The sequence below is a fragment of the Aphelocoma coerulescens genome, chromosome 1 (genome assembly GCF_041296385.1).
Source record: "Aphelocoma coerulescens isolate FSJ_1873_10779 chromosome 1, UR_Acoe_1.0, whole genome shotgun sequence".
Lineage (NCBI taxonomy): Eukaryota > Metazoa > Chordata > Aves > Passeriformes > Corvidae > Aphelocoma > Aphelocoma coerulescens.
In genome coordinates this window covers 35,119,875-35,147,437 of record NC_091013.1, presented here as the reverse complement: position 1 = coordinate 35,147,437, position 27,563 = coordinate 35,119,875, and the positions used below count along the sequence as shown (strand labels likewise).

At 38.2% G+C, this 27,563-nt stretch overlaps 1 protein-coding gene across 1 annotated transcript; it reads right to left on the bottom strand.

Annotated features, from left to right (window-relative positions):
* Positions 1-441: 441 nt before the first annotated feature.
* LOC138106414 (interleukin-5 receptor subunit alpha-like) lies at positions 442-27,563 on the bottom strand. The gene is made up of 14 exons (XM_069006989.1): positions 27,482-27,563; positions 22,707-22,836; positions 22,439-22,614; positions 21,667-21,806; positions 21,008-21,046; positions 20,085-20,226; positions 11,015-11,144; positions 10,748-10,923; positions 9,250-9,389; positions 4,583-4,621; positions 3,476-3,605; positions 2,143-2,239; positions 1,575-1,656; positions 442-762 (listed from the first exon to the last, which is right to left on the bottom strand). Exons 2-14 carry the CDS (start codon positions 22,832-22,834, stop codon positions 688-690), a joined length of 1,494 nt encoding a protein of 497 aa, XP_068863090.1. The 5' UTR covers positions 22,835-22,836; positions 27,482-27,563; the 3' UTR covers positions 442-687.

Below are 27,563 nucleotides of genomic sequence, written 5' to 3'. Positions count from 1 at the left end.
CCAGGGCTAATTTCTAAAGGTAGTTTGCATGTGTCCACCTTATTTAGGGGTTTAAGAAAGCATGTCTGGACTCTTACAAATAAATTGGCCTCTGTGCAACAAAATAGTCCTGGGAATGTCTAGTCTAATAATAAAATGTCTAGTATCATTATAAAAGTAGTCTAATAATGAAATATCAATGTTTAAATGTCAAGTATGAAAATCTGAGCCAATCTCATTTTTCTAGTTGTCCATGTGTACTTGAAGAGCTCCAAAGAAACTTCTAGTATGAATTGACCCATTTTTGGCAGTAGAACAATGGAATTCAGTCATCAGAATTTTTAAAATTGTATTCATCTCAATAAATTAATTATTAATATTTTTAATATGAGACAGAAACCCAATCATTTTTCCTTAAGATTAAAATATAAATAAAACTTCCTGAATGAAATATTTCCATATTATTTACAAAATAGAAGATATCCAATAGGGACAGCTTACCCAAACAGTTAAAATTAGCCAAAGCTATAAGCAAATACAATGGCATTTAGAAAGATTGCATGTGAGGTATCATTCTCTCTTGGTTGCATCACTGTTCTATACAAGAAAAAGAAGAAAGTGAAGAAAGCCAATATATTATTCCAGACTTTCCACAGCAATATAGAGTTGTCTAAGAAATGCACTTTCAGGCTCCTCCATTTTTCTTGGTTATCTCACAATGTCAGCAACTAATACTATCTCTTCATTTTCAGATGTTATTGACTGAATTTTGTTCTCCATCAGCTGAAAGGAAAATAAAAACTTCCATCAGTCTTATACATAATGTTAGGTTAGCATCTACTTATGCACAATTCTGAAAGTATTTCACCTGTTTTTGCTGTGTGTCACCACCAGTCTGTCCTGTTTCCTTACAAAACCCTATTTTGAACTGTTTTCTGCATCACCTTTTTTTCTATCCTGTGTGTATGACTTACTAGTGGGTAAGAAGGAGAGGTGTGCACCTGGAGGGATTCAAGGTGGCAGCTTGGAGGGTGGGACCCGGTGGGGGGTACACAGGGCTCAGACACCAGGATCAGATGTGAGGAATTTTGTGGTGGTTGTAAATTAAGAGAGCAAGGAGGTGTATTCGTCTCACTGGCAAATTCAGCCCTGCTCAGCTGGAGAGTAGAAAGAGGGCTGTGATGTCTGGGACTCTAATTATGAGATTGCTGATGGTGTTGCCGTGGTGCTGGTAGAGGCCGCTGTGCTGGTTTTGTGTCCGGCTGCCTCACTGTGCTCTGTTGTGTCATTGTTCATGTCTGTGCCTCGTGTTGGGAAAGTGAACAGCCCTTCCTGCTGCCTGAGTCAGTCTACCAATGGGACCATCAACCTGTGCACCTGTGAGACTGGAATGGGAGAAACCCCGTGATTCCGGAAGAGCACGACGTTTGACTTCCCTTAACAAACTTACCTGATGATTTTATTTTGTAATTCTTCAGGATGTGGCAAAAAGAAGAATGATCCTTTGTAATAAGTACCTTATCATTTAAAAATTCATCCGGTAGAGCTTTGTATGTATTTCACACATTTAATATAAAAATAGAAAGAGAACATACCTCTAGGTTTGTATCACCCAGTGTCAAAAAAGCAGGATTTGGTCCTGGGATCTGTGGAAATGCTGCCTTCCAACAGCTAGTCCTGGAAATCAAAGGGTATTGAATACAAAATTAAAATTGAATAACCATAATGTGACAAATCCATTGCACCCTTGAAGCAGCTCTTATCTTCCTCTTCAGTCTTAGATGTGAACTGAAAAATATACATAATCTCAACACAGAATGAACACATATCAGGAAAACATTAATAATTTGGATGGTAATAGATTAATTTTTGATTCAAGATTTACTGGTAAAATTCCTTCACTGAAAGAAAAAGGAATTTGTCCTATGTCATTACAAACAGTGAAAAGTAGGGGAAAAATTTTAACAAGTTGAGAGAGCAGTATCTTTTCTGAATTACTGTATATTTCTATGCAAAGTGCATCATATCGTAGAACATCCTTTCTGTTTCTGTTTCACATGTGGTTTACTTTATGTATCCTACAGAGACACCTACACCTTATTTTTTTAAGCACTTCAGGTGTTACACACACCCACAGAAAATAAATGCATAAATTAACTTTACCTTTTGCAGAACAAAACTGTGATGATTGCAATTAAGGTTGTCACAACTGCTACCACAAGGAAAATCCATACTGAAGAATATATAATTTCTTCATTTCCTGAAGGAGAAACATTTATTATTATTATTGTTATTATTAATTATGTTAATAATAATAATAGTTGTTGTTGCTGTTGTTGCTTTTATATGAGGAATAGGTCATAGAATTCCAGTACACAGAATGATTTGGGTTGAAAGTGACCTTTAAAGATCATCAAATTCCAGCCACTCTGCCATAGGCAGGGACACCTTCCACTAGACCAGCCTGAGCCCCAACCTGGCTTTGAACACTTTCAGGGATGCAGCATCCACAGTCTCTCTAGACAACCTGTGCCAGTGCCTTATGACCCTCATGGCAAAGAATTTCTTCCTAAAATCTAATCTAAATCTACACTCTGTAATTTTAAAGCCATTCCCTCTTGAACGATCACGACATGAGCTTGCACAAAGTCCCTCTCCAGGTCTCTTGTAGTCCCTTTAGTACTGGACGACTGCAAGAGGGTGTCTCTGGAGCCTTCTCTTTTCCAGGTTGAACAACCCAAACTCTCTCAGACTTTAAGAGGTGTTCCAGCCCTCTGATCCTTCTTGTGACCCTCATGTGGACTCACTTCAACAAATCCATGTTCTTGCCATGCTGAGGACCCCAGAGCTGGATGCAGCACTGCAGGTGGGGTCTCACCAGAGCAGAGTAGAGAGGCAGAATCCCCTCCTTTGCCCTGATGGCCACCCTGCTTTTGATGCAGCCTAGGATAGGTTTGGCTTTCTGGGCTGCAAGCACCTTTGGGGTCATGTCCAACCTCCCATCTACAAGCACCCCCAAGTCCTTCTCAGCAAAGCTACTGTCAATTCCTTCATCCCCCAGCCTGTACTGATACCAGTGGCTGCCCTGAACCCAGGTGCAGTGCCTTGAACTTGGTCTTGTTGAACTTCTACTGTGCTGACTGACTGTGGTGAATGTCAGTCTGAAAGGTTTTGCTTGGTATGAAATGAACTCTGTAATTTATCACTTCAGCAGAAATATCTGATGGGAAGAAATAACATTGATCCTGTTTGTACACCCCTTGCAGTAAGCAGGAGCTCACTACAGCTGCAAATGTGTAACTTTTTAAGGTTATTTCCAGTGTTAGAATGTTAAGAAATCTATTAAGTCTCTTCCTGCTCTTCTCTGTAGCCTGGTGTGAACCAAAAAGTTTGCCAATCCTTTGTACATCTGTGTGTCCGTATGTGCACGGCAATGTGTGAGGTAGACAGGACATCACTGGGGGAAGAGTAGCCCAGGGCATAGATTTGTTCTTACCAAACTCAACAGGTGCACTCCATTCCCCCCAGGCTGGGTTCACAAAGCAGGCACTGCCAGCTGTTCTCATTTTCAAGAGATACTTCTTTCTTGTGTTAGATCTTGGAAATGTGTGACTATTTCCTCCTTCCTAAAGGAAACAGAAAACCGAATTGCTTCTCTTTGTTCCATGCCTAGGTGTCGAAAATATACATGTGCCATTTACCAGAGAAACTTTTAAGAGGCTATGAAAGCATTGTTTATTAAAGTAGGTTGCTGTTCCAGAGGAAAAAAAAATCATTATTATTTATATGATATTTACCCAAATGTGTATCTCAAAAATAACCTGACACTTGCTAAACTTTTTACATTTAGAAGCATTTCATCTTTTACACTGTAAAAGTATAACCTATGGTTTCTTATGATACGGTTTCTTTCATTGATAATTTCCCATAGCCCATAGAGAGGTAGAAAAAGGTCTTGAACCATCTCATTTCAGTACTGCTAGCAGTGAGTGATTTGAGGAAGGTGTCTGTGCACCTGCCTCAGTCTTTGCATTATGACTTTTCAGAAAAAGCATAACTTTCCAGCCAAACTGTAAAATAAGTAGAAGATTGCAATAATTAGTGTTTCCAGAATTTACTGCAATACTCTTGCTCTTGGAGACTTTTGCATAGAGGTGGGACGTGCAAGCTGCACTGATTAAGAGGAGGTGTGGCATACCTGGATGACAGCCCCCATCCTAAAAGGACTTTTGTGGTCTATGTTTTTCATAAATAAAATTAAATTCCTAGGAGATGCTTTATCTTTTCTCTGCTGTCAGTGATGTGTAACTTCAAACTCTGTTCCCAATATTTGAGAGGGAGAGTGGACAATATAATGAAAAGTGGAGGATTTTTCAAAATACTTACAGCAAAACAATAAAGTTCTGGCCTTGAATGTATAATAAATTACATATGCCATGATGATTTAGCAGTTTGACACATTCCTGAAATCTATAAATAAGGATCCCATAAAGCATAGGACACTGAGGACATACTGATTTAAAGGTATTTGCATACTATTTACTTTTCACAGTTGACAATGAAATGAACATGTATTGGTGATTAATAGAACAAACAGACTCACTTGTATAGAAGTATATATGGGTTTTCCTTTAGGATTATCCTGTAAATTGAGAGAAAAAGAAAAGCAACTAACTTAATTTTTATCATCACTTGTTTTATGTTTCAATAATAATTAATTTTTATTACTGTCCCATTTTTCTGCATTCTCTTTCTTATGTACGTTATGGTTTGTTCAGAAGAACTAATGATTTCTCTAAAATTTAGTATCTAGTATCTAATTCGTCTACAATGCTAAGTTTATTTAGTAATTAATTCTGCTATGGAAAGATATTTGTTTTCCTTATCATTGCAGTTGAGATATAAATTTTATTTCAGACTGGTGATTAAACTGAAATGCAACTGAGCCAGACCTGGATGGAAATGATAAGTTTATTCTTACACACACCAGGGGGGAAAAAAGATGATAAAAAAATCTGTGAAATAAACTTTTTAGTTTACATCTAATGTTTTAATTTTACAATAAATGTCACTGTATATAATTGCAAATACTATGTAAATACTGTTTTCTTTTAGATGAAAATATTTGGTACTGGCATGGATTCACAAATATTTTAGGCTGCCCTCCACTACATTTTTGATAGACAATACAATTTGCTCATCTTTTCTGAATAACTACCACATAATTTACTGACCACACACAACTGACTCCAGACTATATCATCTCCATTAGACTACTAGTTATATATTTTTGTCATTATTTTGCAATACACCATTTTAAAACAAAATTCAATTAATCCAGACTTATTTTTTCAAATAATTGCATGCATGCTTATGTGGCATCTGAACATCAGGATGTTCAGCCTGGAGAAGAGAATGCTCTAGGGAGAGCTTACAGCAGCTTCCAATACCTAAAGGGTCTTACAGGAAAGCTGGAGAGGGACTTTTCACAAGGGTAAGTATTAATAGCACATGGGGGATTGGCCTTAAACTGAAGGAGGGTAGGTTTAGATTAGGTATTAGGAAGAAATTCTTTACTGTGCTGGTGGTGAGGAGCTGGATCAGACTGTCCAGAGAAACTGTGGATGCCCCATCCATGGAAGTGTTCAAAGTCATGTTGGATGAGGCTCTGAGTAACTTGGTCCAGTGAAAGGTGTCCCTGACATGGCAGGGGGATTGGAACTAGATAGTCTTTGAGGACACTTCCAACCCAAACCATTCTAAAACTTTATAAAGCATGCTGCTGTCCAGGACACCTAGTATCTGCAATCAAGATAATTTTGCACAGGGATCAATCTCGGAGAAATATCTGGCCAATGAACCCCTTTTTGTTCTTCTTTATAGGCCCAGGGGTAACCTGGAAGATTTCAAGGGTGATTACAGAGCACTGGGGGGATGGTGAAGGGCAGGAAGTCTAGATGGTGTCTCTTCAGGCCTTCCAGTGAGAGGGAAAGGCTTGAGCAGAATTGCAGTCATTCAACAGGTCAACACCTGGCTGAGTAACTGCTGTCACAGGCAGGGCTTTGTCTTCTATGACCTTGGGATCCTTTTTGAGAAATGGGGGCTACTGGACAGGCATGGGATGCATCAAACCAAGGAGGGTGATTGTGTCCTTGCAAACAGGCTTGGTAACCCGGTCCTTCTACTGTGTGTAAAGGAGTTCCTTGTATTCATAGAGCTCTGTCTGGGGATAAATAATGAACCAGTAAGAGAAGGCATCAGAGGACAGACCAGCAGAGGTGTAAATGTAGTAGGTTCTTGTTCCAGATCTCATGATCAAGAAAAAGCAGATGAGACCCTCTACAGGAAACCTCATAGTCACAGGCCTTGATACTCAAGGGAAAGTGCCCCCGACGGCCAAGCTACTGGTTGATCTACAAGGACAGCCTCCTCAGAGCACAGGAATCATGAAATCATAGAATTGTTTAGCTTGGAAAAGACCTCTAAGATCATTGAGTACAACCATTAACCTGGCACTGCCATGTTCACAACTAAACCATGTCTGCAAGTGCCACATTGCAGGTTTAAATGTGTAAGAATGACAAGGGGATAGGTGATGGAAGCACAGCAGTAACCCACATTATGCTTATCATGAAGCCCTTTACGCTTTGTTAAGATCACTATTCTACATTGCAATAAATATTGTTACTTATGTTGCCTTTGGCTGGATTTTCCCAAAACTTGTTTCGTATTATGCGCTCTACCCTGATCAGCCATACGCTTTTTGTGTGACAACTCACAAGGTTATTCATGTAGGCATCACACTTGGTGCTCGTGAGGTATCTCATAAACTCAAGCCCAGTGTCCTCTGCCAAGGGCTGCTGCTCCACAGGGCCTGGGATTTCTTCACTTGCCCCTTTACCTCACTCAGGAAACTACTTGGGAACCTTTTCTGGGATGCTGAGGTAATGAAAGTCTTCTGACCATTGCTCCGTGCATTGTGCTGGTGTATCGATGCTGCTCGAGTCCGGGCAGGCACAGCAACTGGTGGAGGTCAGTCTGATCCTGACACCTGGACTGAACACACAGCCACATGTTTTTTGGAATGCTTCAAGGGATGGTGATGCCATCACTTTCCTGAACAGCTTGCTCAAATGCCTAACCACCCTAATATTCGATCTAAACCGCCACTAGTGCAACTTTGAGGCCATCTCTTGCTGTTCTGTGTTTTGTTTCTTGGGAGAAGAGACTGGCTCCCAGCTGCTACAATGTCTCTTCAGGTGGATGTAGACTCCCCTGAGCCTCCTTTTCTCCAAGCTAAACAACGCCAGCTCCCTCAGCTGCTCCTCATAAAACCTGTGTTCCAGACTCTTCACCAGCTTCACTGCCCTTCTCTGGACACACCTGAATGGTCCATTCTGGTGTGCAGAAGATCAAGCAAGTGTGACAGGTTAGCATGACAGGACATAAAGACTGAGTCTGAACTCAGAGACAAAAAGGAATTGTACAAAAGGTAGAAGAAGGGATTTGGGAAGAATACAACATCATCTGCAAATACAGGAATGGAGTCAGGAAAGGAAGCTTAGCTGGAGTCAAGACTAGCGAGGGAAGTGATTACAAGAAAGTTTTTGATGAGTTCATTGACAACAAGAGAGGTTAAGAAGAAAGCAGAAGAAGAAGAAAGGCCTATTGCTTACTGAATTGGGAGAACCTAGTTACAAAGAACATAGGGGAGGTAGAGGTATTTGGTGCCTTTTTAGCTTGGTTTTCATTGCTAAGTCTTTGCCTTTGGTTTTCTCAGATATCCTAATCCATAAAGCCTTAACAAGAAACACTACTGAAGAAGAAACATTTTTTTCAAACATGAAAAAATGTGATTGAAATTATGTTATTCATGTTTTTATCCTTTATAAATTTTTTTTTTTGGTTCGCTCCCAATGCAAGAAACTTCAATTGTGAAAAGTAAAGTTTAAAGGCTGACTGCAGTACAGCATTTGTTGGTCATAGTGTATTGGCAAAAACCCACAAGTTTAGACCTGGCAGTGATAAAGCAATAAATTTGGCAGAAGAATTTTTTATAGGTAAATCCTCCAAAGATATGATTATTGTTGCATCTTATGAGTCTCAAGGGAGCCTACACTGCTCAGTTGCTGGAATAATTGCTGGACCTTGACATAATTAGGTAGGTGAAAACCACTAATGATTAGGAAAAAAACCTAGAAAATTCAGACAAGGTGTGAATTGAGTATTCTTTATAAAATTAATATTACATATATGAAAGTTACTAAAAATGTATTGTTTTACTGCAATAGACTTGTATTCCAATGTCAGACAGTTTTCAGTAAGGTTTCTTTGTTAAAACAACCAAGTGATTCAGAGAAGTAATGCTGTTTCATGGCAATTTGGCTTGCAAAAAAATTCATCTGTGAAATAGCAAGCCCAATCCAGACTAAGAAATTCCAGATTTCAGAAACCTAGGGAATGCCTTCACTCAGCCACTAAGTGGCTGGCCAAATCCGGCTGTAGTTCAGTAAGATTTTTCCTTTGTAGTCTCTATCTGCCACCCTGTGGCCTTTTGATGCAATTCTGCCACAGTGGTTTACATCTACTCTTGGAACACGGCAGCCTCATTCCTTCCCTATTGCTGCCCGAAGACTTGTGAAGTCAAGGTCGTACCCCCACTAACCTGTCCTTAATTACACGGCCTTTCTGCTTTCTCTCACATCTATTTTCCATTTATTTATCATTACAAATCTTCAACTTCTGGACCAACAGGCATGATGCTTATATATCGATAAGCTATTTGTGTTTCATTTATGGAGAAATTTCATTCACTTCCATTAACTCAAACCTGTTAAGTGAATGTACAGTTCTCTTTTCACTGTTTAAAGCCCAGCTCTGCCCTTCCACAGAGATCCAGTCTCCACTGGAAATAGTCCAACCCAGGGCAACTCCAGCATATTTTAGTGTAAGAAGTGCCTTTTCTGACTGCTGTCACAAAGCTGTGATATGTTTGAATCTTGATTTACCGTGCTTCTCCCCTGGGACTGTCTCAGTCATCCAGTAGATCTCCAGCAGCATCTTACTCAAGGAAGCAGGGATTAAAAAAAAAAAATGGGGCAGTATGGCATAACAGGATTTGATATGGACCTGAAAAGTGCAGTCACAAAGGAATAAGATGCTATGTATGGGGAAGGCTGCATCATAGAAGAGAGACTGATTTTCTTTCCACCCATGTGCATTGCTAAATGCAAACACATGAATTAATATTAAGTGTGAGGACATTCTTACCTTGTACTTTATGTTGATTTCATATTTAAAACACTTGCCTTTGTTAGAATGACTTATTTGGGGTCGTTGCCATTGAATAATGCAATCATTTTTCATTTCATCACAGTTGACTGTGATATCTGATGGAGGCATGAGCTTTTCTGAAATTATATAATCAATAATTGAAATAATTCACTTTAAAAAAAAAAAAAATCCCTTGATCTCTTTTTGATTTGATGAAAGAGAGTGAAATTGCAAGTAACACTCTATGAAGAAAGATGCTAGTTTATATCTATTTTTCTTAGGACCAATTAGAAATAGTTGAAAGACAAAAGTTTTCTAAACCATGTACACAGGATGAGAAAAAAAAGAGACTAAGACAGGGAACATAATATAGGAGGATACGAAGACACAACTCCCCCTCCATTTACTTTTCTAGATGAATAAGATAGAGTACTGTCTTCTTTCTAAGTTATTACTGCAGATAGCTGCTGCTATCCCTAAAGTACAAAATTCAAAGATCTTTTTTTCTCTAAGCCTCCTCACGATGTTTCTGTGACACGAAGGTGTTGCTTTCAGTCTGTCGTGAACTTTGCAGTTTATTCCCTCCTTGCAAAAGTAGCCATACAAGTTTAAGAAAGACACTCCATTTTTAACAGCCTAGCCAACTTCTTCATGTATCTCCCTTCACTTCACAGATGTAAGCAAAATTATGAGTACCTTCATCTTTTGATCATTGCCAATGACATGATTACTGGAACAGCAAAAGACAGTCACTCATGGCAGAAAGGGTGACAAAAGGCTGATAGAGGAAAGTTTAATATCAGCTACGCTACCGCTTTACACTACTGTCTTTAGGGAAAGGCCTGGCCTATTTTTGATGGGCTACTTGGTCAAAGAACAATCTTGTTTTATCTGCCATGAGTGATGTTACAGGTTAATTTCTTCTTATAGAATGAAGCCTTTTTTGTTCATTTTTTTAACGCAATACCAAAACCAGTGTGACATTTCCAACAAGAATTTGCCACAGTAAAAGTAACTGCACAGGAGGCTTTCAAATACAGCACCATGTGCATAAGGTATGTTGTATGTATCTTAATTCATTTATCCAAGGTATGGTGTCCTGTATGTCATCCCCACTGGTAATGAAAAGCAAAAATCAGTGCTCAGATAAACTTCTAAAAAGTCTCCCCTCTCCTCTGTTGAAAGGTGTTTGGCCATCACTGAAAGGACAGCAGGGAAAAGTACAGTCTGTTAAGTTTTGTGGACCTTGCTTGAGAAAAACCTAAATACTGTAAGGGAAGATTGCTAAAGGATCTGAGATAGAATGCAGCTGTGGAGCTTTCCTGTTTGACTCCCCTCTTTGTCTTCTGTTTCGGGAATAGGTTTTCTTGAGAAGGCCACAGTCTGTTACTCTCAACTCTAGGTAAGACAGGGTACATGATTCCTTCTCAGGGATAAATGCTCTAGTATTTTAATACAATAATTAAAATAAAGCCAAAATAAACTATTTACTTACCAATTTTATACAGGTCAATGTACTCATCATAGAACTGGATCAGGGAGTCTTTGCTAGACCCATTCACCAGGAAGTAAGCTTTTTTAGTCCCTATGCTCACATTTTGGAAGATGCATCCCGTATTTCTGCAATTTTCATCTTTAATGTAAAGCTCACATTCCATCTCCTCTCCATCTCTGCATACAGCAAAGTATTCTAGTTAAACATGGGCACTGGGATGTGGTGAATGAGAATTCAGAATTCCCTGGCTCAAGCAGATTTACTTACCTTGAATTCTGCCAGTAGAGAAAATACTGTGTATCTGCTGGAGCATGCCTTCCTGCCTGCCAAGTGCAGTTCATGAGGAAAATGTTATAAATCACACAGGAGAAGTTTTCAATGGCCGACCCATTCATGCCTGCAAACACAGGAATATCCATGATGAGGAAAAATCATGTGACTCCTTCAAGCTGGAGGATCATGGCACACACTTAGGTATGTTAGACTCCAGCTGGTTATTACTTGGTTTAGGAAAGACTTATTTTATTTTGTTTGCTAACAATGAAAGATGTTTGCCCTGAAAGATTCAATGAAGAAATTTTTTATGGATAAATCCTCCAAAGATAGTATTATAGCTGCAACAAAACAATTTGTGTGAAACAAAAGCTGGTGATCTCAGGAGTATTGCATAAACTTTATGGACATACATTGACATACAGGGTGATAGCTATTTTAAGGTCTAAAGATTGTTCTTCTCTCTCCTATATATAAAGTTTAGGATGAATAGATATCAGGCAGGTGGGTAAACAGCTGCAAGGAGAAAATATCAAAATAGGTATAAAATATCAAAATAGCAATATCCATCAACTCAAGTTATCCAATGTTGAATATGGTAAGTTTGCTGAGGGTGTTAGTTCTTGTGCTTTTAAGGATGTAGGTCAGATACCAAGCTTTACTGTGAGGGCAGTGAGGCAATGGAACAGGTTGCCCAGAGAAGTTTGGATGCGCCATCCTTGGAAGTGTTTGAGGCCAGGTTGGATGGGACATTGAGCAACCAGGTCTACTGGAACGTGTCCCTGGAGGGTTTGGTCCTCTCCAACATAAATCATTCTGTGAATATGATTCTATGACTGAGGAACAGTCTCTCACTTTTAAAAATTCAGTATCAAACCCAGTAAAAAATCAATTTTTTCTAGGTTCTTTCTTAGCATGCTGCAGGTACTTTATTTGCAAAAAAAAATCTTCATTCAACTTAGTTCCATATATTCCTCTGACAGCTTTTTAGATTTTTGTCTGGGACATGACCCCTCCAGTCCTGGACTTCCTGGAGACTCAGTAAATACCTCAGCAAACAAAACAGTTGGAAAGAAAAAGATGGACCTACCTTCTATTTCAAAATGTCTTTACCTTGTTTATCTATTATAGTCTTCAGGTTCAGAGAAGATGGAAATACTATATTTTAAAAGGCTGTATAACTATAAATAGGGCTGTCTCCCTTGCTGCTTGTGTTTTGGGGAACCGTCTTAACATCGGAAGTGTTGCAAAATAAATGTTCATCACTTCCCCCCTGATTCATAGCAAATTTTTGTAATTGCCCAACCCGAGAGTTCTTATAACACGAACAAGAAGTTAGCTGGTTAAATTTCCCTTTTCATTGCACCAGAGCATGCTGGTGCTTGGGAATCCAGCAAGTGCATGAAAATATTTACTTTTACAGGTATTTCTCTCTAGCTCTAAACAATACTGAGAAGTACAAAGCATCTCTCTATACAAGTTATCTCTGGGGGATGGAGGATGGGGTTTCTCCATGGAAAGCATCGGGGCAAGGCCTGGCAGTCCCAGCCCACCCCAACTCCAGTCCAGATCAGGGCAACTGGGGACCCCGGGCAACCTCAACCCTGACCACCAGGAACCTTCTTGGGGACCAGGAAGGGTCATGGGCCTGAGGGTGGGCCCAGCTTGGCAGGGCCCATGTTCGGGCAGGGGAGGGCTGTGGGAACCCAGAGACTGGTCCTGCTGTGGTATCACTGGGCAGGGGCTGATGGATCCAGGGACTGATATGGGGTTCTGGGCTCTGGGCAGGGTGAGGGAAGCTCTGGGGGCTGGGCAGGGGTAACCAGGCCTGTGGGGGTTCTCAGGGAGATGACAGTGCAAACTGTAAATGTTCTTAAAGCAGATGAAAAAAGGGGATTTCAAATCTTGGGTATGATGTCTTCAGATAAGATATATCACTATCAAAAAGTGGGCTTGTCCTCAGTCCATTTCTCCTAGGGTGAAAATAGCCAAACCACAAACCACCACTGAAACAGAAAAAAACTGTAGGTAGTAAGCATCCAAATACAAATAGCCATTCCAGGCCCATTCTGTTGAGCATTTGTTACCTTCTCGGGTCACAACCATACATTTTCTAAAGAAGAGGGTTATTATAAACAGTGTAAAACATCAAAAACTCCCTTATACCCTGAAAGCCTTTGTTTCACAGAAGACAATGTAGTTTGTTTAATATGGAGATTTAAAATCCATGTAAAGTAATTTTATTTCTTCACACTGAAATTGAAGCATCACAAGAAAATATGACATTTTTCAAATATCAAGATATGTCAACATTTTCCCCTTAAGAACAGGCAGATCCTTTCTGCTTGGAGTTAAAAACCTGTAGGAAAGAGAACAGTCCATGTGCTTCTCTATCACTCCCATTTCTTGGCTACTATATTTGGAAAAATTCACCTGCTGCCCAACAGTTTTCCTGGATGTTCCAGGAATTGCCTTTATCAAAATCCCACAGTCATTCCTATCCTACAGCTTTTTTTATTGACATATGGAATGATTTAACCATATGAGCAGTAGTTCTTATATATCAGCTATTCGTACATAACTAGGATACAGTTATTTCCAAGGGAGGAAGCTGAAGGTAGTGCAGTGCTGACTTGCCTTGGAGACAAAGAGGGCTTACTTTCTAGAGACCCAGAAATGCCTGGGCTTGTGAGTATTTCTGCTTCCTGGATTCTGGCTAGAGTGTGAGATTGGTGACTGATGAGCTCGAAGTGGACAGTTGTTTTCTGGTTTCATTCTCTTACATTGATTGTAAATAGTAGTTATACTGAGTTGTCACTGAGGCCAGCCAACACCACAAAGAGGACATCTGGCCTGCTTTCTTCTCCTCAACTGATGTAGTATAAAATGCACAGGTGTAGTGAAGCAACATCTACTCATCCTACTGGAAACTTTTTGACTGCAAAAATATTTTCTACCTAAAAAAAAAGAAAAAGAACCTACCACACTTCTGCTCACATGCAGTACTGAAAGCATAGAGCAAGGCATGAAAAAAGAACCAATGCATTAAGTGGCACTCAATGGTTGTGTTCACGCATTTGATCACATCTGTTAATAACTTGGTGTTAGCTGGGGAGATGAACAACTCCCTTTGAGCATCCAGAACTTAAAAAACTCCAGTTGTCCACAGAATCAAGAATCATGAGAGAATCAACAGAGCATGGCCTGGTCTTTTGTGGTTTCAGAGGTAAAGGTCTAAGGCAATGGTGGCTTTATAAGGACCAATTCATGGACATTGACTCTCTTCATATGCTAGTACAGAATAAAAATATGACAAAGTTTTTCTGAAGCATAGTTATGAAAAAAAGAGTGGGAATGACGACCATATAGGTGTAAGTGGAAATTCTACCAAAAAGCAGGTTTAGTCAAATAAGCAGCTCATTTTGGTAAGAATCTCTATGACTACCCTATCACTTTATAGATGTCAACAGACAAAGCAACTGAAAGCTTGGACATCAGGTCTGAGCCCATGGTAGTCATTCAGAGGTAAAAGAAGTCCATTTTCAGAAGTATCACTGTACTTCCAGATTAAATAAATTCCATACATAACCATGTAGGAAAGTTTTTGAACATTCACTGTGCTGTACAGACAGAGGAAAGGACTTCTGATCACAAAGAATGAAAAATGCTGCAATTTATTGTGTCCTCATCTTTGGAAGATGAGCACTCAATTTCATGGTCATAACACACTGCATTTCGTGGAGTAGGGTAGGGACAAGTACCCGAATAATAAAATCAGAGCTGTAAGAAATGTCATGGAGAGCCAAATGGGACGGTGGAAAACGAAGGAAGTCAGAATTTTTGTTCGCCTGCCTGTCCATGCTTCCACTCTGAAGATCTCTTGAGCCTGCAGAGAAGGCAGAGGGGAAGAAGTGTGTTTTTGTGTGCTCTCTCAGATTATGTATCTCTGAAACACAATGAGGAAGACTAGAGCTTGTCTTTTTTTGGATTTGGGTACTTTGTTTTTAAAGTGGAATATACTGCAGCAAAACAATCCAAACAGCCCACAAGGACAGTGGTTCTTTTGCAGAAAAGGGAACTGTTCTACCCAGGGGACTTCTTGTCTATATTTAGGGCAACTCCTTACCTAAGGCTTTCAAAAATGCAAACAAATCAAAAATTTTAAAAATTCCCAAGCAAAGATGGTGCTACTGAGGGTAGCAAAATCTGTCATCTTTCAGAGGCCAGAAAACTAGTGTTGAGTGGCCTTGCTATGACCCAGGAGTTGGAAGCAAAATGAGAAGAAAAGAGGAAGAGAAAGAGAAAGAGCAAAGGAGAGAAGAGAAACCTGGACAGAGACACTAGAGCTGTTTACAGACTTTTGGCTCTAATGGGAGTAAAGTCATTGCAGAAACAGGATCAAACCCAAACTTTCTCAAAAATCACAAAAAGTTCAAGAATAATTTATTGCTCCAACAAAAACAGGAGTGTTCACAAGAACCGTCTGGGTGTCTTGCTGTACTGGTGTGTTAACAGTTTATGTGTATATCACAAAAATACAAATGGTAGACAAGACCCTCAATTTTTTCCTTGGAGCAAGATCTTTCTAGTTTTTAGCACAGAACAGAGGAACAGCAATAGGTGATCAGAATAAAGGACTTCTTCCTGTGTGAGCATCCAAGCCACTTAGTTGAAAAATTGTAAAGCCTGACCATCCTTTTCCACTGATTTTGGGGTCTTTGCCTAGGGATGAGAAAGTGATATCTTAGTCCCACCCCTACTACCATCTCCACTGTTTCCTGGATATGATTTATGGTTTTCTCATTAGTGTGCTGATAGTGAACAAGTTTTCTTAAATGACTTTGCTGTCTCAGCAGCTTCCACAGTGAAAGTAGTGGGTATGGAAGGGGTGCCTCAATGGGCATGATCAACTCTGAGTGAAGCAGGATGGAGAGGATCCAGTAGACTGTATCTGTTTAATTGTCCTTAGATTAAAGTAAGTGTTGGCTTTAGTTATCCACATTTAATGCAGAGGCTTTTATCTTTTGGCAATAGTAACTTAACTAGAAGGATCCTTCTCTGGCACTGTTTTAAAAAGACATTCAAAATAAATGTTTGTGGTAGCTGGTGTGGGGTCTGTAGCTCAGACCCAGGAAGCCATAACCGGTCTGGAGAGATGGTCCTGCGAGGAACCGTCTCCCTGAGGCATTCAAAATAAATTTTTATTGAAAGCTCATTTAGAAACACAGAACCATAGAAAAATTTAGTTTCAAAGATGCTCTCTTGATAGTAACCTAGTCTAGTGGAATTTTATTACTGAGAGGACTTTATTTTCCATGATAGGATTTCAGCTACTTGAGATGCCTTTAATCATCCTGAGACTTGATGGAATTATGGAATCATAGAATAACCTGAGTTGGAAATGACGCACAAGGATCAATGAGTCCAACTCTTGGCCCTGCTCAGGACAGCCCCAAGAGTCACACCATGCTCCTGAGAGTGTTGTCCAAATGCTTCCTGAACTCTGTCAGGCTGGTGCTGTGACCACTTCCCTGGGGAGCCTGTTCCAGTGCACAGCCACCCTCTGGGGGAAGAAATTTTCCTAATACCCAACATAAATCTCCCCTGACACAGCTTCAGGCCATTCCCTTGGATCCTGTCACTGGTCACCAAAGAGAAGAAATCAGTGCCTTCACCTCTATTTCTCCTCACAAGGAAGTTGTAACTGCAATGATGTGTCCTCTCAGTCTCCTCTGGGCTGAACAGACCAAGTGACCTCAAACCACTTCTCATACACCTTCCCATCTTAACAAAAACGGTGAAGGCCCTTCATCATCTTTGTAGCCCTTCTTTGGGAACTTTCTAATGACTTTATATCTTTATTGTGTTGTGGCACCAAAAACTGCACACAGGAATCAGGGTGAAGCCACCTCAGTGCAGAGAAGATCAGGACAATCTCCTCCCTTACCCAGCTGGTGATGCTGTGCCTGATGCACCACAGGACAAGGTTGGCCCTCCTGGCTGTCAGGGCACCACTGACTCATATTCAATTTCAAGCAAATGGAAGGTCAAAATATGTGATTAGTCTCTAAATTGAGAGGTTTCTCTCATATCTCCTTATTAATTGGAAGATTCAGGCTGTGATGCTTCTGCTTCATCCAGGTGTTATAAAAACACATAACCGGCCTGACCACTTGCAGTTAGCAAGTGACAGGCTTCTGCTGCAGAGTTCAAATGTTCAATTTCCAACATTTCCCACTCAATACATATATACATCTGCTACCTGTTAGCAATCATATATTAAGTAATTTTTTCATCTAACACAGATATGAAGAGATGGTCTTTAATAGTAGTCATTTTGTATGAGCAAGTGATGTTTCTTAACAGGCTTGATCTTGGCTGGTTTTCATACAGTGGGCCTTCAAACAGATGTCAAATTTTATTCCTGATCACAATTGCAGTATGGCTGTACCTTTTTTGAGACACTAAACCACTGGAGATCCTGAATAAACCCCTAAAGTTTGGTTATTCTTACTTATTCTTTTGCATCATGTTGAAAACCAATATAATAACTTCCAAAGCAATACTGAAATATTTTTTTCTGAAATACTGTAGTATTCGTCATAATAAAAACCAGAAAAAGTCCGAACTTCAAATGTTTATAGAAAATGCAACCAAATATAAAGAGGCTTTTAAAGATAATTTCTTGGGGAATTTCCTCTACAGTCAATACTCTTCTCCCTGCTTCCAGGAGTGACAGAATATGAAAACCTTGTTAATTTTTGCCAACAAGATATATATACTTTTAAAAAATCAAGTTGCCCATTTCACTTGCATTCCATCACTTCTTCAATACTTATTATTTCTTCAGTTTCTTGCTTTTTTAATAGATCCATATCTTCTGTCTATTAAAGGAATAATATAACATTTTTTTAGTGTTTGGTGCATGAGATTAGTCACAAGGTCATGATTTATGAATCTCCTGTCATTCAGAGTTGTTATTTATTGTGTAGAAACTATAGCAGGACTCTGTCAATTAGAAGACCGAAGTAAACACATCTAGATATTCTCTCCATATAGTTCCCAAAGAGGAACAAAAGACATTTTTACTAAAAAGCTGGAAAATTCATCTTTTGAAACAGAAAAGTTAACATGATGAAGGAAAAGAAAGTAAAAGGTTTTATAAAGGCTCGCCAGAAATTCAGTGTGTCCCTGCAGACAAATTTTGGCTTCCAGACCTGCCTGCTGCCAATCCAAAGACTGAAAATTGCAGCAAACTGCAATATGCTCTCTAGAAGGGAAGTTCCTGCAATGTTTGTTCCTTCTCACGAGTCATTCCAGTGTTCCGCATAAGTTAGCACCTCTCAACACTCTTGCTCCACTTTCTTGCTCACCATACCCTAGAAACTTTTTCTCCTTTAGCATCATTGCCTAATACTATCATGGATCTAAATATCTGCTATGGAAAAACTACTGTAGATTTCTTTGTCCCTTCTCTCCCTGCCTGATTCTGCATTATTATTGTGCTGAGAAACTTACTCTCAACATTATTCTAGTGATAGCATATGGCTTATAGGAAGAGCAGGATGAAACTGTATTTTCACCAGTGCTTCAGGTAGACAGATGACAATTATTTCATAAAAAGTAAAACAGACAAGTTATTTGTATATCGACCTTCTCTTTCCATACCCTAAGAACAAGAAAAAGAAAGAAAATTGATTCTTGCTTGTCTGCATCTTTCTGACACTACGGTCATACCTTTGAAACTAAATTTTTTAATTTCAGGCAAATGGAAAGAAAACGTACCTGGAAGTCCATTGGAGAGAGCTCATGGAATGGGTCTTTTGGCTGTGGTACAGTAACAGATGTTCTTTTCAAATAAGCCCTTCTACAGTGACAAAAAGGTTTGGTGAAGAAAAGACTTAACATGCAAACATATGAACACATACTATATAATAATGCTTTTGAGGTATTATTTTATTTCTCTAAGATAAGCAGTATTCTTCTACGTCAAAAGTAGCTAAGAATTACATAGGCTGATTACAATATTATAATTTTGTTGTTCAGAATTTGGATGACAATAATTTATTTTATGACTTACTAAAGCCTCATAAGAAGCTGGTTTTTTAAGTATATGAAAGGGAAATATTATCAAAACATGGAAACAATTTCATGTACCAACCATCTACATTGCAGGGTCTGATGGTAGGAAAGTGGTACTGATACAAGGCCTTGTCCCAGTATTGGAAAGCATTGAGTTATATTAACCAAGTGGATAAGAAAGTTTGGAATCAAAAGTATAGAGCACACTTGAGGAACATCCAGGAGATGATTCCTCATATAGTTCAGTGTGGATTTTCTCCCTCTCTTGTCTCCTTTAAAAAGAAGCCACAGATTTTCTGTTGGGGGAAGAAGTGTTATTTCAACCATAGAATAAAAATTTTGCACAAGAAATAAGTCTTACACTGTCATGCAGAGAAAAAGTGTGAGACCTGCTGCCAGCCCTGGTATCAGAAATAGCACATATGGTGAAGTCGATGTAAGTTGTTGTGTTCCTGGAAATCAAGCAATCATCAAAGTTCTGGTTAGCATCACAGGTCATGAAAGATTGCACAGCTATGTGCAATCTGCTTTGCATCAGTGTCAAACACTGTATGAAGGGATGACTTCTTTAGCTTAGCACCTCACTGCTCTGTAGCACATGAAGTAATAGGATGGCTGACAGCATGTGGACTGTCTACAGTAACTTAAGACCTGAGGAACTGAGTCCTACACAGTATTTAAGTATCCAAGGTGGCAGAGAGCAACAGCAGGTAAAAGAAGTTTATAAAGCCAGGAGTAAAGATGGAAAAAGTAAAACAGCTGGCAACAGACCTCAAAAAGGTCTGCTTTGTTCACTATTCCAGTGCAAGAAGCACTGTCTCCCAAGAATGCTTGGAGAACTCCCTAAAATTAAGAGACAAGCCAATCCTTTGACTCTCTTTGTCCTAACAAATCAATGCGTTTCCATCCGTAAGCATGAAGTAAAAAATAAGGCAGACAGGTAATTACTGAACTAGGTCAAGGAAGGGATTTTTACTCTTACCAAACTCCACAGGGGTACTCCACTCTCCCCAGTCTGGGCTTACTAAACAAAAGCCCCCATCTGTTGCTCTGATTTTGACGCTGTACCTTTTTTCTGAGCTGAAACTTTCATATTGGTAGGAGTTATTGTCAATGATTGCTTCCTAAATGCAAAACAAGTAGAATGAGAATTTTTGTATTATTTTTATATAATTATGATAAAATTTTGCATTTTACGTTTCACATTTCTATAATCTTTCTGTGTACAGACTAGAGTGAAATCACAAGTAGAAAAATATCCCTTAATAAGTTAGTTTGTTTCATCCTAATTCCTCTTGTTCTAACATTTTTATTACTGGGTAATATGAAGATCAAATTTGCCGTATGCTTCTTGGCTCCTTAGACTCCACTAAGCAATGGGACTTTAGGGAAAAAATTCTTTAAAGACCTGGCACTCTGTTACAGTGGATATTTTCAAAACTGAAGTAGAGTTTGATAGCAAGATTATACAGAAGTGAGAAGTTAATTTTTTTTTTCCTGCCATCTTTATACTGGCTTAATCTGTGAGGTAATATTTTCTCACCTCTTGTGTCTCAATCCTTTCCACAAAGCATTAATAAAGAAAAATTTCTCCACATTTTTTGTGTCTAAGTGTTAAAAAGAATCATGACCCAACTTTTACATATATATGAATTTGCTAGGAAGTAAAAAAGAATGTAAAATGGAAGATTTTGTGAAGCAATATCAAACTCCACATGTGCAGGTGTTTTTGTGCAATGTTTTATAAACAACAGTGTAAAACTTCAGATTTAGAAAACTTATCAATAAAGAGAATGTGCAGCACATTGAAACAGGCAGTGTGAAACCAAACCAATTTGGTTGGAGGATGCTCTGGTACCGAAGAAATTTCAATATAGCATAAATGTTACATTAATACAGACTTACTGTTTTAGATGTGGTTTTGGTGTTTTTCTCAGCATCAGCCTAGCAACAAGAGAAAAGTTTAATTTTTAAGATTATTCTTTTTATTACTGTATATTAAAGAGTCTTCTCTCATGAATGCTTGATTTTCAGAAAAAAAAGTGTATGTAATATTTTAAATGCCTTCCTTTGAAGACTGTGAAATTAAGCTGTTCTTCCTCTAAGTGGTTTTTCCTCCCTGATAATGCTCTGAAATATTGTACCATTTAAATTTGATTGCAGAATTGAGTATTAAAGCACTAAACAAAAAAATGCTCAGGTTGGCAAAATGTTTACATTTTACTTGTTAAAACAAAGTATCTAAAATTTATGAATAAACTCAGACAATGTTTTTTCCTTTTTTTTTTTTTTTTGCCTATGTATCTTTTGCATTCTGAAACATTTAATTTAGCTATGTTATGTCTACTTTTTATTTTTTTAATTTTTATTTTTTACTGTTGGAACAGCAAGGTCACAAATACTCCCACAAATATTTTGAACTTTATTTTTGAAGGTTGTAATATTACTTTCCATATTCATCCAAGTTATTAAAGAAGGGGGTGAGAACAGGGTACTGGTTGTATGGTGTTATGTATGGAAATAGAGACATACAAAATGCTATTAAATGTAATAATTATTCTTACCTTGTTTTCTATGACAATTTTGTATTTGAAACAACTTCTTTTTTTCACATGACTTGTGCGAGGTGGTTGCCACCAAATATTACATCTATGAGAAGCTTCTGTACAGTTCACTGTGACATTTAATGGAGGCGTGAGTTTTTCTACAATAATATAATCAGAAATACTATTGATTAGTAACAGCTCTCTTCACTCTGCCATTTTAAAAACTTAGGTAGATGTTCAAGCAACTGTCTAAAAAGATGTAATGCAGAATTACTATATTCTCCCTATATTCTGAAGCAGGACTCCCTGATCTAACATTTCAGTTGAGGAGCCTGGAGCACTAGCTGCAACAGTAAGGAAAATTAAAAAACACAAGTCGTTTATTAGATTTTATTGAATTCAGCATATGATTTATGCAGGTTTGGTTTTGTTTCTTGGGTTTAAGATTTTTTAATACTGTAATTACAATATAATAAGACCAACATCTAGACAGTCCCACTCAAGAATCCTTAGCTAGTTAATTCTAATAGATGACACATTTCTTTCAGAGAATAAATATTTGACTGAAGTGTTCACAATTCTCTGACCTATGATTCCAGATTGTTTCTGTTTTCATTAGTTTTTGTCCATTCTTATACTTTACACTTCAGACATCAGGGCTGAGAAAAAGGAAAAAAAAACCAAACCTATTATGAGGAGCAATATTTTTAAAATATATGCTTTTTCCCAGGGATGACTTCTTCATTCCTTTAACATATAACTGGAGATTCAGTCAATAAAAAATCCTTACCAATTTGGTACAGCATTATGTTCTTCTCATATGACTGAATGTTTTGTCCACTTCTAGATCCATTTACCAGGAAATAAGCTTCCTTATTTGCTATTGTCACGTTTTGGAATTGACAACCTGTGTGCCTTCCACAATCATCTTTGATGTAATTTTGGCATTCTGTGAGATCTTCTTTCCTTTACATGAAATACTGTATCAGTTAAAAATTGACAACATCACATGTCCAACCACAAATCAAAATTCCCAAGACTCAAGCAGACCTACTTACTTCGAGGGCCTCCAGTACAGGAAGTACTGGGTATCTTCTGTAGCAGTCCTGCCCACATGCCAGGTGCAGTTCATGAAGGAAACATTAAAAATGACACAGACAAAATTTTCAATGGCTGTCCCATTCATGTCTGCAAACACAGAAAGAATATCTTATGTCCACTCTGCAGAAAGACTGAAAAACTGCTCAGATAAAACAGATCTTTGCAAGGTCATTTAGCATTTTTTAGCTATCTGCTTAGCAAATCCAACTGTATATTTCTTGGGTCTTGTAGTTTTGTCCTTACTTGAAGATGGGCAATGATTTTATTGTGTTGAGCCATAAGGATTATCTATCATTGCTCCAGAAGCCATAGATGTGACTGGGATTTAACTGAGTCTTTAATCAACTCAAGCATGATGATTTAGTGGAAGTTAATAACAGACACAGTCACTGTGGTGTCCTTTGTTTAGATCCCCTGCTTAGCTGAGGCCCAGTCGACAATGGAATATAAATTCTACAACAATGAGCAAAGTTGCAAAGTACTCTCTGTTGTGCTTGTCTTAAGTGCTCTGACCCTTAGTTATAAAGCACTAGTAATTTAAAATAAGATGTTCACCACATGCTTCTGTGCAACGGTTATAATCTAACCCTGAGACTGCTTCCTGAAGCTAGTCCTTGCAGAAGTGTTGCAATTTCGAAGAGAGAATTACGTATTTTTAAATTAGGAATTGAAATTGGCTGTTAATCTCTTCCAGTACTTTGGATTCAAGGTTAGGGGGAATCTTATTACCACTGAACTTGATAGAAACAGGCCTGAATAGCCATATAATTAGTGTAAAATCAAGACAAAACTGAAGCAGAAGTTTATGGCTTGCTTAAGTTAACTCACAACCTGTACTCACAATCTGAATGAATTCCTTGTGTGTTTCTCCCCTATCAAAAGGTGAGATCTCCAACAGGAAATGATAAACATTCAGTACCTAAACAACTATCATTGTGAATTGATGGACTGGGCCACAGCTTTCCAAGACTAATCCAATCGAGTTTAAGCACCACACATACAAGCTTTGCATGTACCTTTCTAGTTAGCCCTAAAACTCCACACTTGATTTTGACATCTTTGGAAATAAGAGGAATTTTTCCAGAGACGAGAAAGTTGTCAGTGTACTCCTGGATTTCTGGAAAGCTTTCTCTCTTTCAAGAAGAAGACTAAAACTTTTTCATTGGTTCAGCAGCATTTCTTTCAACGGCAGTATTGACCTAAGCATGCCCTGTCCTTTCCCATCCTTCATGGATCCTCCCTGATTCCATCCTGCCTCTCTGGCTGTGGTAGTGCCACTCCTTGTGGGGCCCTGTACTGAGTAGCTTTGAACAAGTGATCATCATTACAACTAATGCTCCTCTCAGCAGTTTTTTTCTTTTGGGTTGTTTTTTTCATCTGGCTCAGTATCCTCTATCAGAAACAGTGGAACAATCTCATCAGTGTGGGCTATCAACTAAGAGAAGAGCTGTCTAAGCTATTCCTGTAGTTGTAATAAATACTGACCCATATTTAGTCCTAGAGGTATCAAAGCTCTCAGCATAGAGTTGTTTATATCCAATCTATGTGTAAGTTTATATATTTAAAAAACTACTTTTGAGAGTTTAGTGATTATGGTACTGTGATGAGGTGATGGAGAGCTTGGATCAGTTCTCTGGTCTGCCAGAGATTCACTTTATGAGCCAGGGCCAACCAAATCTATGTACTTCACTTCCTCATTTACAAAGCAAATAGAGAAATTTTCTTCCCATGAAGAAGTTGCCAGGTAAATGCAGCAGTCTGAAGTATGATCACAGGTGCTGTGCAAGGGTCTTAGAGAGGTGGGCTTCCTCAAGCCTTTAGCAATGGTGTAAGTCTAAAGAAAAAAAGGGTTATTCTGATTTAAAATCAGTTTGCGACCTGGTTCATGCGTGGCTCAACAAGCAGTTGAACTGTCCAAAACCAAAGGAAATATTCAAGCATATGCTGTGAATACATATGAGTCTCCCTATACACTTTGCTGACTGGACCTTTTCTCCAAGGTTTTGAGGGCATTTATTTTTCATTTTTTATTTATTCACATTTCTGTGGTTATGCCAAAAAAAAAAATCTAGCAAAGTGGATAAATATGACTACCCTTCCTGTAAGGTTTTTTTTTGAGCCTACTGCATTCACCCAACACTGTCAGAAATGCCTTTTTATTTTTAGCAACACCTGGAATAGAGCTAAGTCTTCATGAGACTTGTATCTTACATTATTTCAAAAAGACACTGATATTTTTCTGCCTCCAGTTTATACTGAGGACTAGCTAAATTGCTCTAGTGTCTTTTTGCTTAACCCTCCCCATCTGAAAACCTCCATATTTGTCACTTACTTATCTTTATTTCTTTAAAAAATGGTAGGACCATATTCTTATTAGTCTTTTCTGTGAGCTGTGATGCAAAAAACCATCTGGTTTCTCTGTATTGTACTCCTCCTTCTGAACTGCCTCCTGTATTATTTGATCATGATAGTAAAATGTATATGCAAGTATGTTAATATCCTCCGAAGCATCCTTTGTTTCAGACAAAATTAGCTTATTTTCACATATTTTACAATCTTTAGATATATTTGAAATGTTGTTATACATTTTTTTCATGGAAGTGGTGAGATATTTAACTGAGATGTGACAATTATGATTGCATCCAACTTCCTAACAACCAATTGTTTCATGTACACACAGTGCTTTTATTTATTTATTTATTTATTTATTTGCTTGTTTGTTTATTTGTGTCAACTTAGATTATCTCTATCTCTTGGGCAGACATCAGAAACAATGTAGGCAATTTAGCTTCAGAAAAATATCAGAGAGAAAAGAATTTTGCTCTGCAATCCTTTGTGGTAACCAACATTACTAACAGGGAAGGACAGGATCTCACCTTTGGGTCTTGAGCCCAAGAGAATTTTTGCTTTTATAAAGTGATTCTTCAATGAAGAAATTCGTAAACTCTTCTTGATTCTTAGACATAATTAACCAGATATTTTGTAAAGGACATGAATGAACATAATATTAGAGATCAAAAAAACCCCCAACCCAATTAAATTACTTTAACCTTTTAATCTAACTCTGAAAATGCTGCTAAGTGTAAGGTGGAGTTTGTCTTACCTAAACTTACCGAAAAGAGGTATAGGTGCTCATAGGAGAACCAGTAATTCTATACTGCCTTAACACTGCCTGGAGAAAAAACAGCTACTTTGGACACAGTTTATTCGATCTAGTGTAGGACAAGACGAATGAAAGCTTCCCTGTATTTATTTTCTGCCATTCACTGAAAACAGAGCCCAGAGGAATCTCTCTAATTCTGAGCTATCCACCTTTGTCAGCTAAATCCAAGAGGATTTGTTCCTTTCCTTTCTTACATCATCTGGAATTCACATGTAGTTACTAAAGAGAAATGCTGCCACTATTATTTTCTCAACTGAAAACTGAAAACTTATTACTGAAAATGTCTTTTTCTCATCTTTCTTATACCTGTGCTAGTATCATGTGCTGCTTGTCTTTAGAAAAACAGTTGCAATAGAAGAACAGTAATATTTTCTCCAGAGATGTTTCAAACTTCCTTCCACGTATTAAATAGTTCCTGTGCAGATTATTGCAGAAAATATTAAGGAAAATTAAAGTATTTCTGTGTGAAGTTGTTTCCTTCCTTTACTGTAGTTTATAAAGTTTCTATGAAAATTGGCTACTGCTAGACTGTGCTACAGCACAAGCCACTCTCAGTTACTTCTCAAAGCCTGAACCCTAACACCCTTCCACATGGGATAATCGTGTTAGGAATTCAGAAGTTGAAACGTTACTTCAGTGTCTAATCTCATCTAGGTTGATTAGAGAGGTGATTAGATCAGAATAAAAACTGTCCAGTAACCTGCTGGTTATGAGTAACACATAACCATAAAATTTTATCATATTTGGATCCCGCTATGATTTCTATAGCCAATGAAAAGGAAGGTTTGTAACTGAAAAAAAACCCCTAACCTTATACTTTGTTAACTATAACTATACTTAACTATTTTTTGCTAAGTGAAGGTCTGTGTTGAGTATAGTACATAAAACTAGACCTCCGAGATTTATTTCCCAGCTTTGCCTCTGAAAGATTTTGAAAGCCATTTTTTTCAGTTGGAAAATGCAAAATGGAATTCCCGCTTACATGTTGGATGTGGTATAAGGGTAAAATTATGCCCACATTCCTGCAACATTTTCAGGGAATTTTGTATATGAAATCTTCTAAAGTATTAAAATCATAGAAGAGAAAAGACACTGACATACTTCCATTCTACTGGTGCCTAAATGCAGTACTCCTAAAAGAGATTCACTCCATATTATGATTTTACTCTGTGGATGTAAAGACCTAAAATCCAAGCATTTCCAGTTTGACTGTGTTTTCAAGAGAAAGTGACAGAGGCCCTTCCAATTCTGTAATGCAGATTTAACTTAACAAACAAAATACTTCTATGTGGATGAGGCCAGTAACACTGGAAACTGCAAATTTTAAAATATACTTATACAATTATTTTCAGACTGTAGAAAAAATATGCCATCAAAATACTGGCTTAGACATTAATCAGAGGAAAGCAGGCATTTGTAGGTAGCATCTATCCACCCCTCACAGTTATTTTAACATTAAAACTAGCAGAAATAGCAAAACTCAGTATTTCTTTGCCTAGCTTCTTTGGAGTAAAATAAAAGAGAAACAGAAAGGAAAATAGAAAAGAAAACAGACAAAATTAAACCTACCTCCTCCTTGAAAACCTGTTTCCTTGTGGTGCTTACAGTAATGGAGAACAAAAAGGATAGAAACTATGACCTTGCCTTGGTA

Bases quoted from the DNA above. Each gene is read 5' to 3' on its own strand.
- LOC138106414 (XM_069006989.1), bottom strand. From the start codon at position 22,834: ATGAATGGGACAGCCATTGAAAATTTTGTCTGTGTCATTTTTAATGTT. The intron at 3,606-4,582 runs GTGAGTCTGTTT...TGTTTCCTTTAG, and splicing joins CCATATATACTTCTATACAA to GAAGGAGGAAATAGTCACAC. The intron at 763-1,574 runs GTATGTTCTCTT...TTTTCCTTTCAG, and splicing joins TGGGTGATACAAACCTAGAG to CTGATGGAGAACAAAATTCA.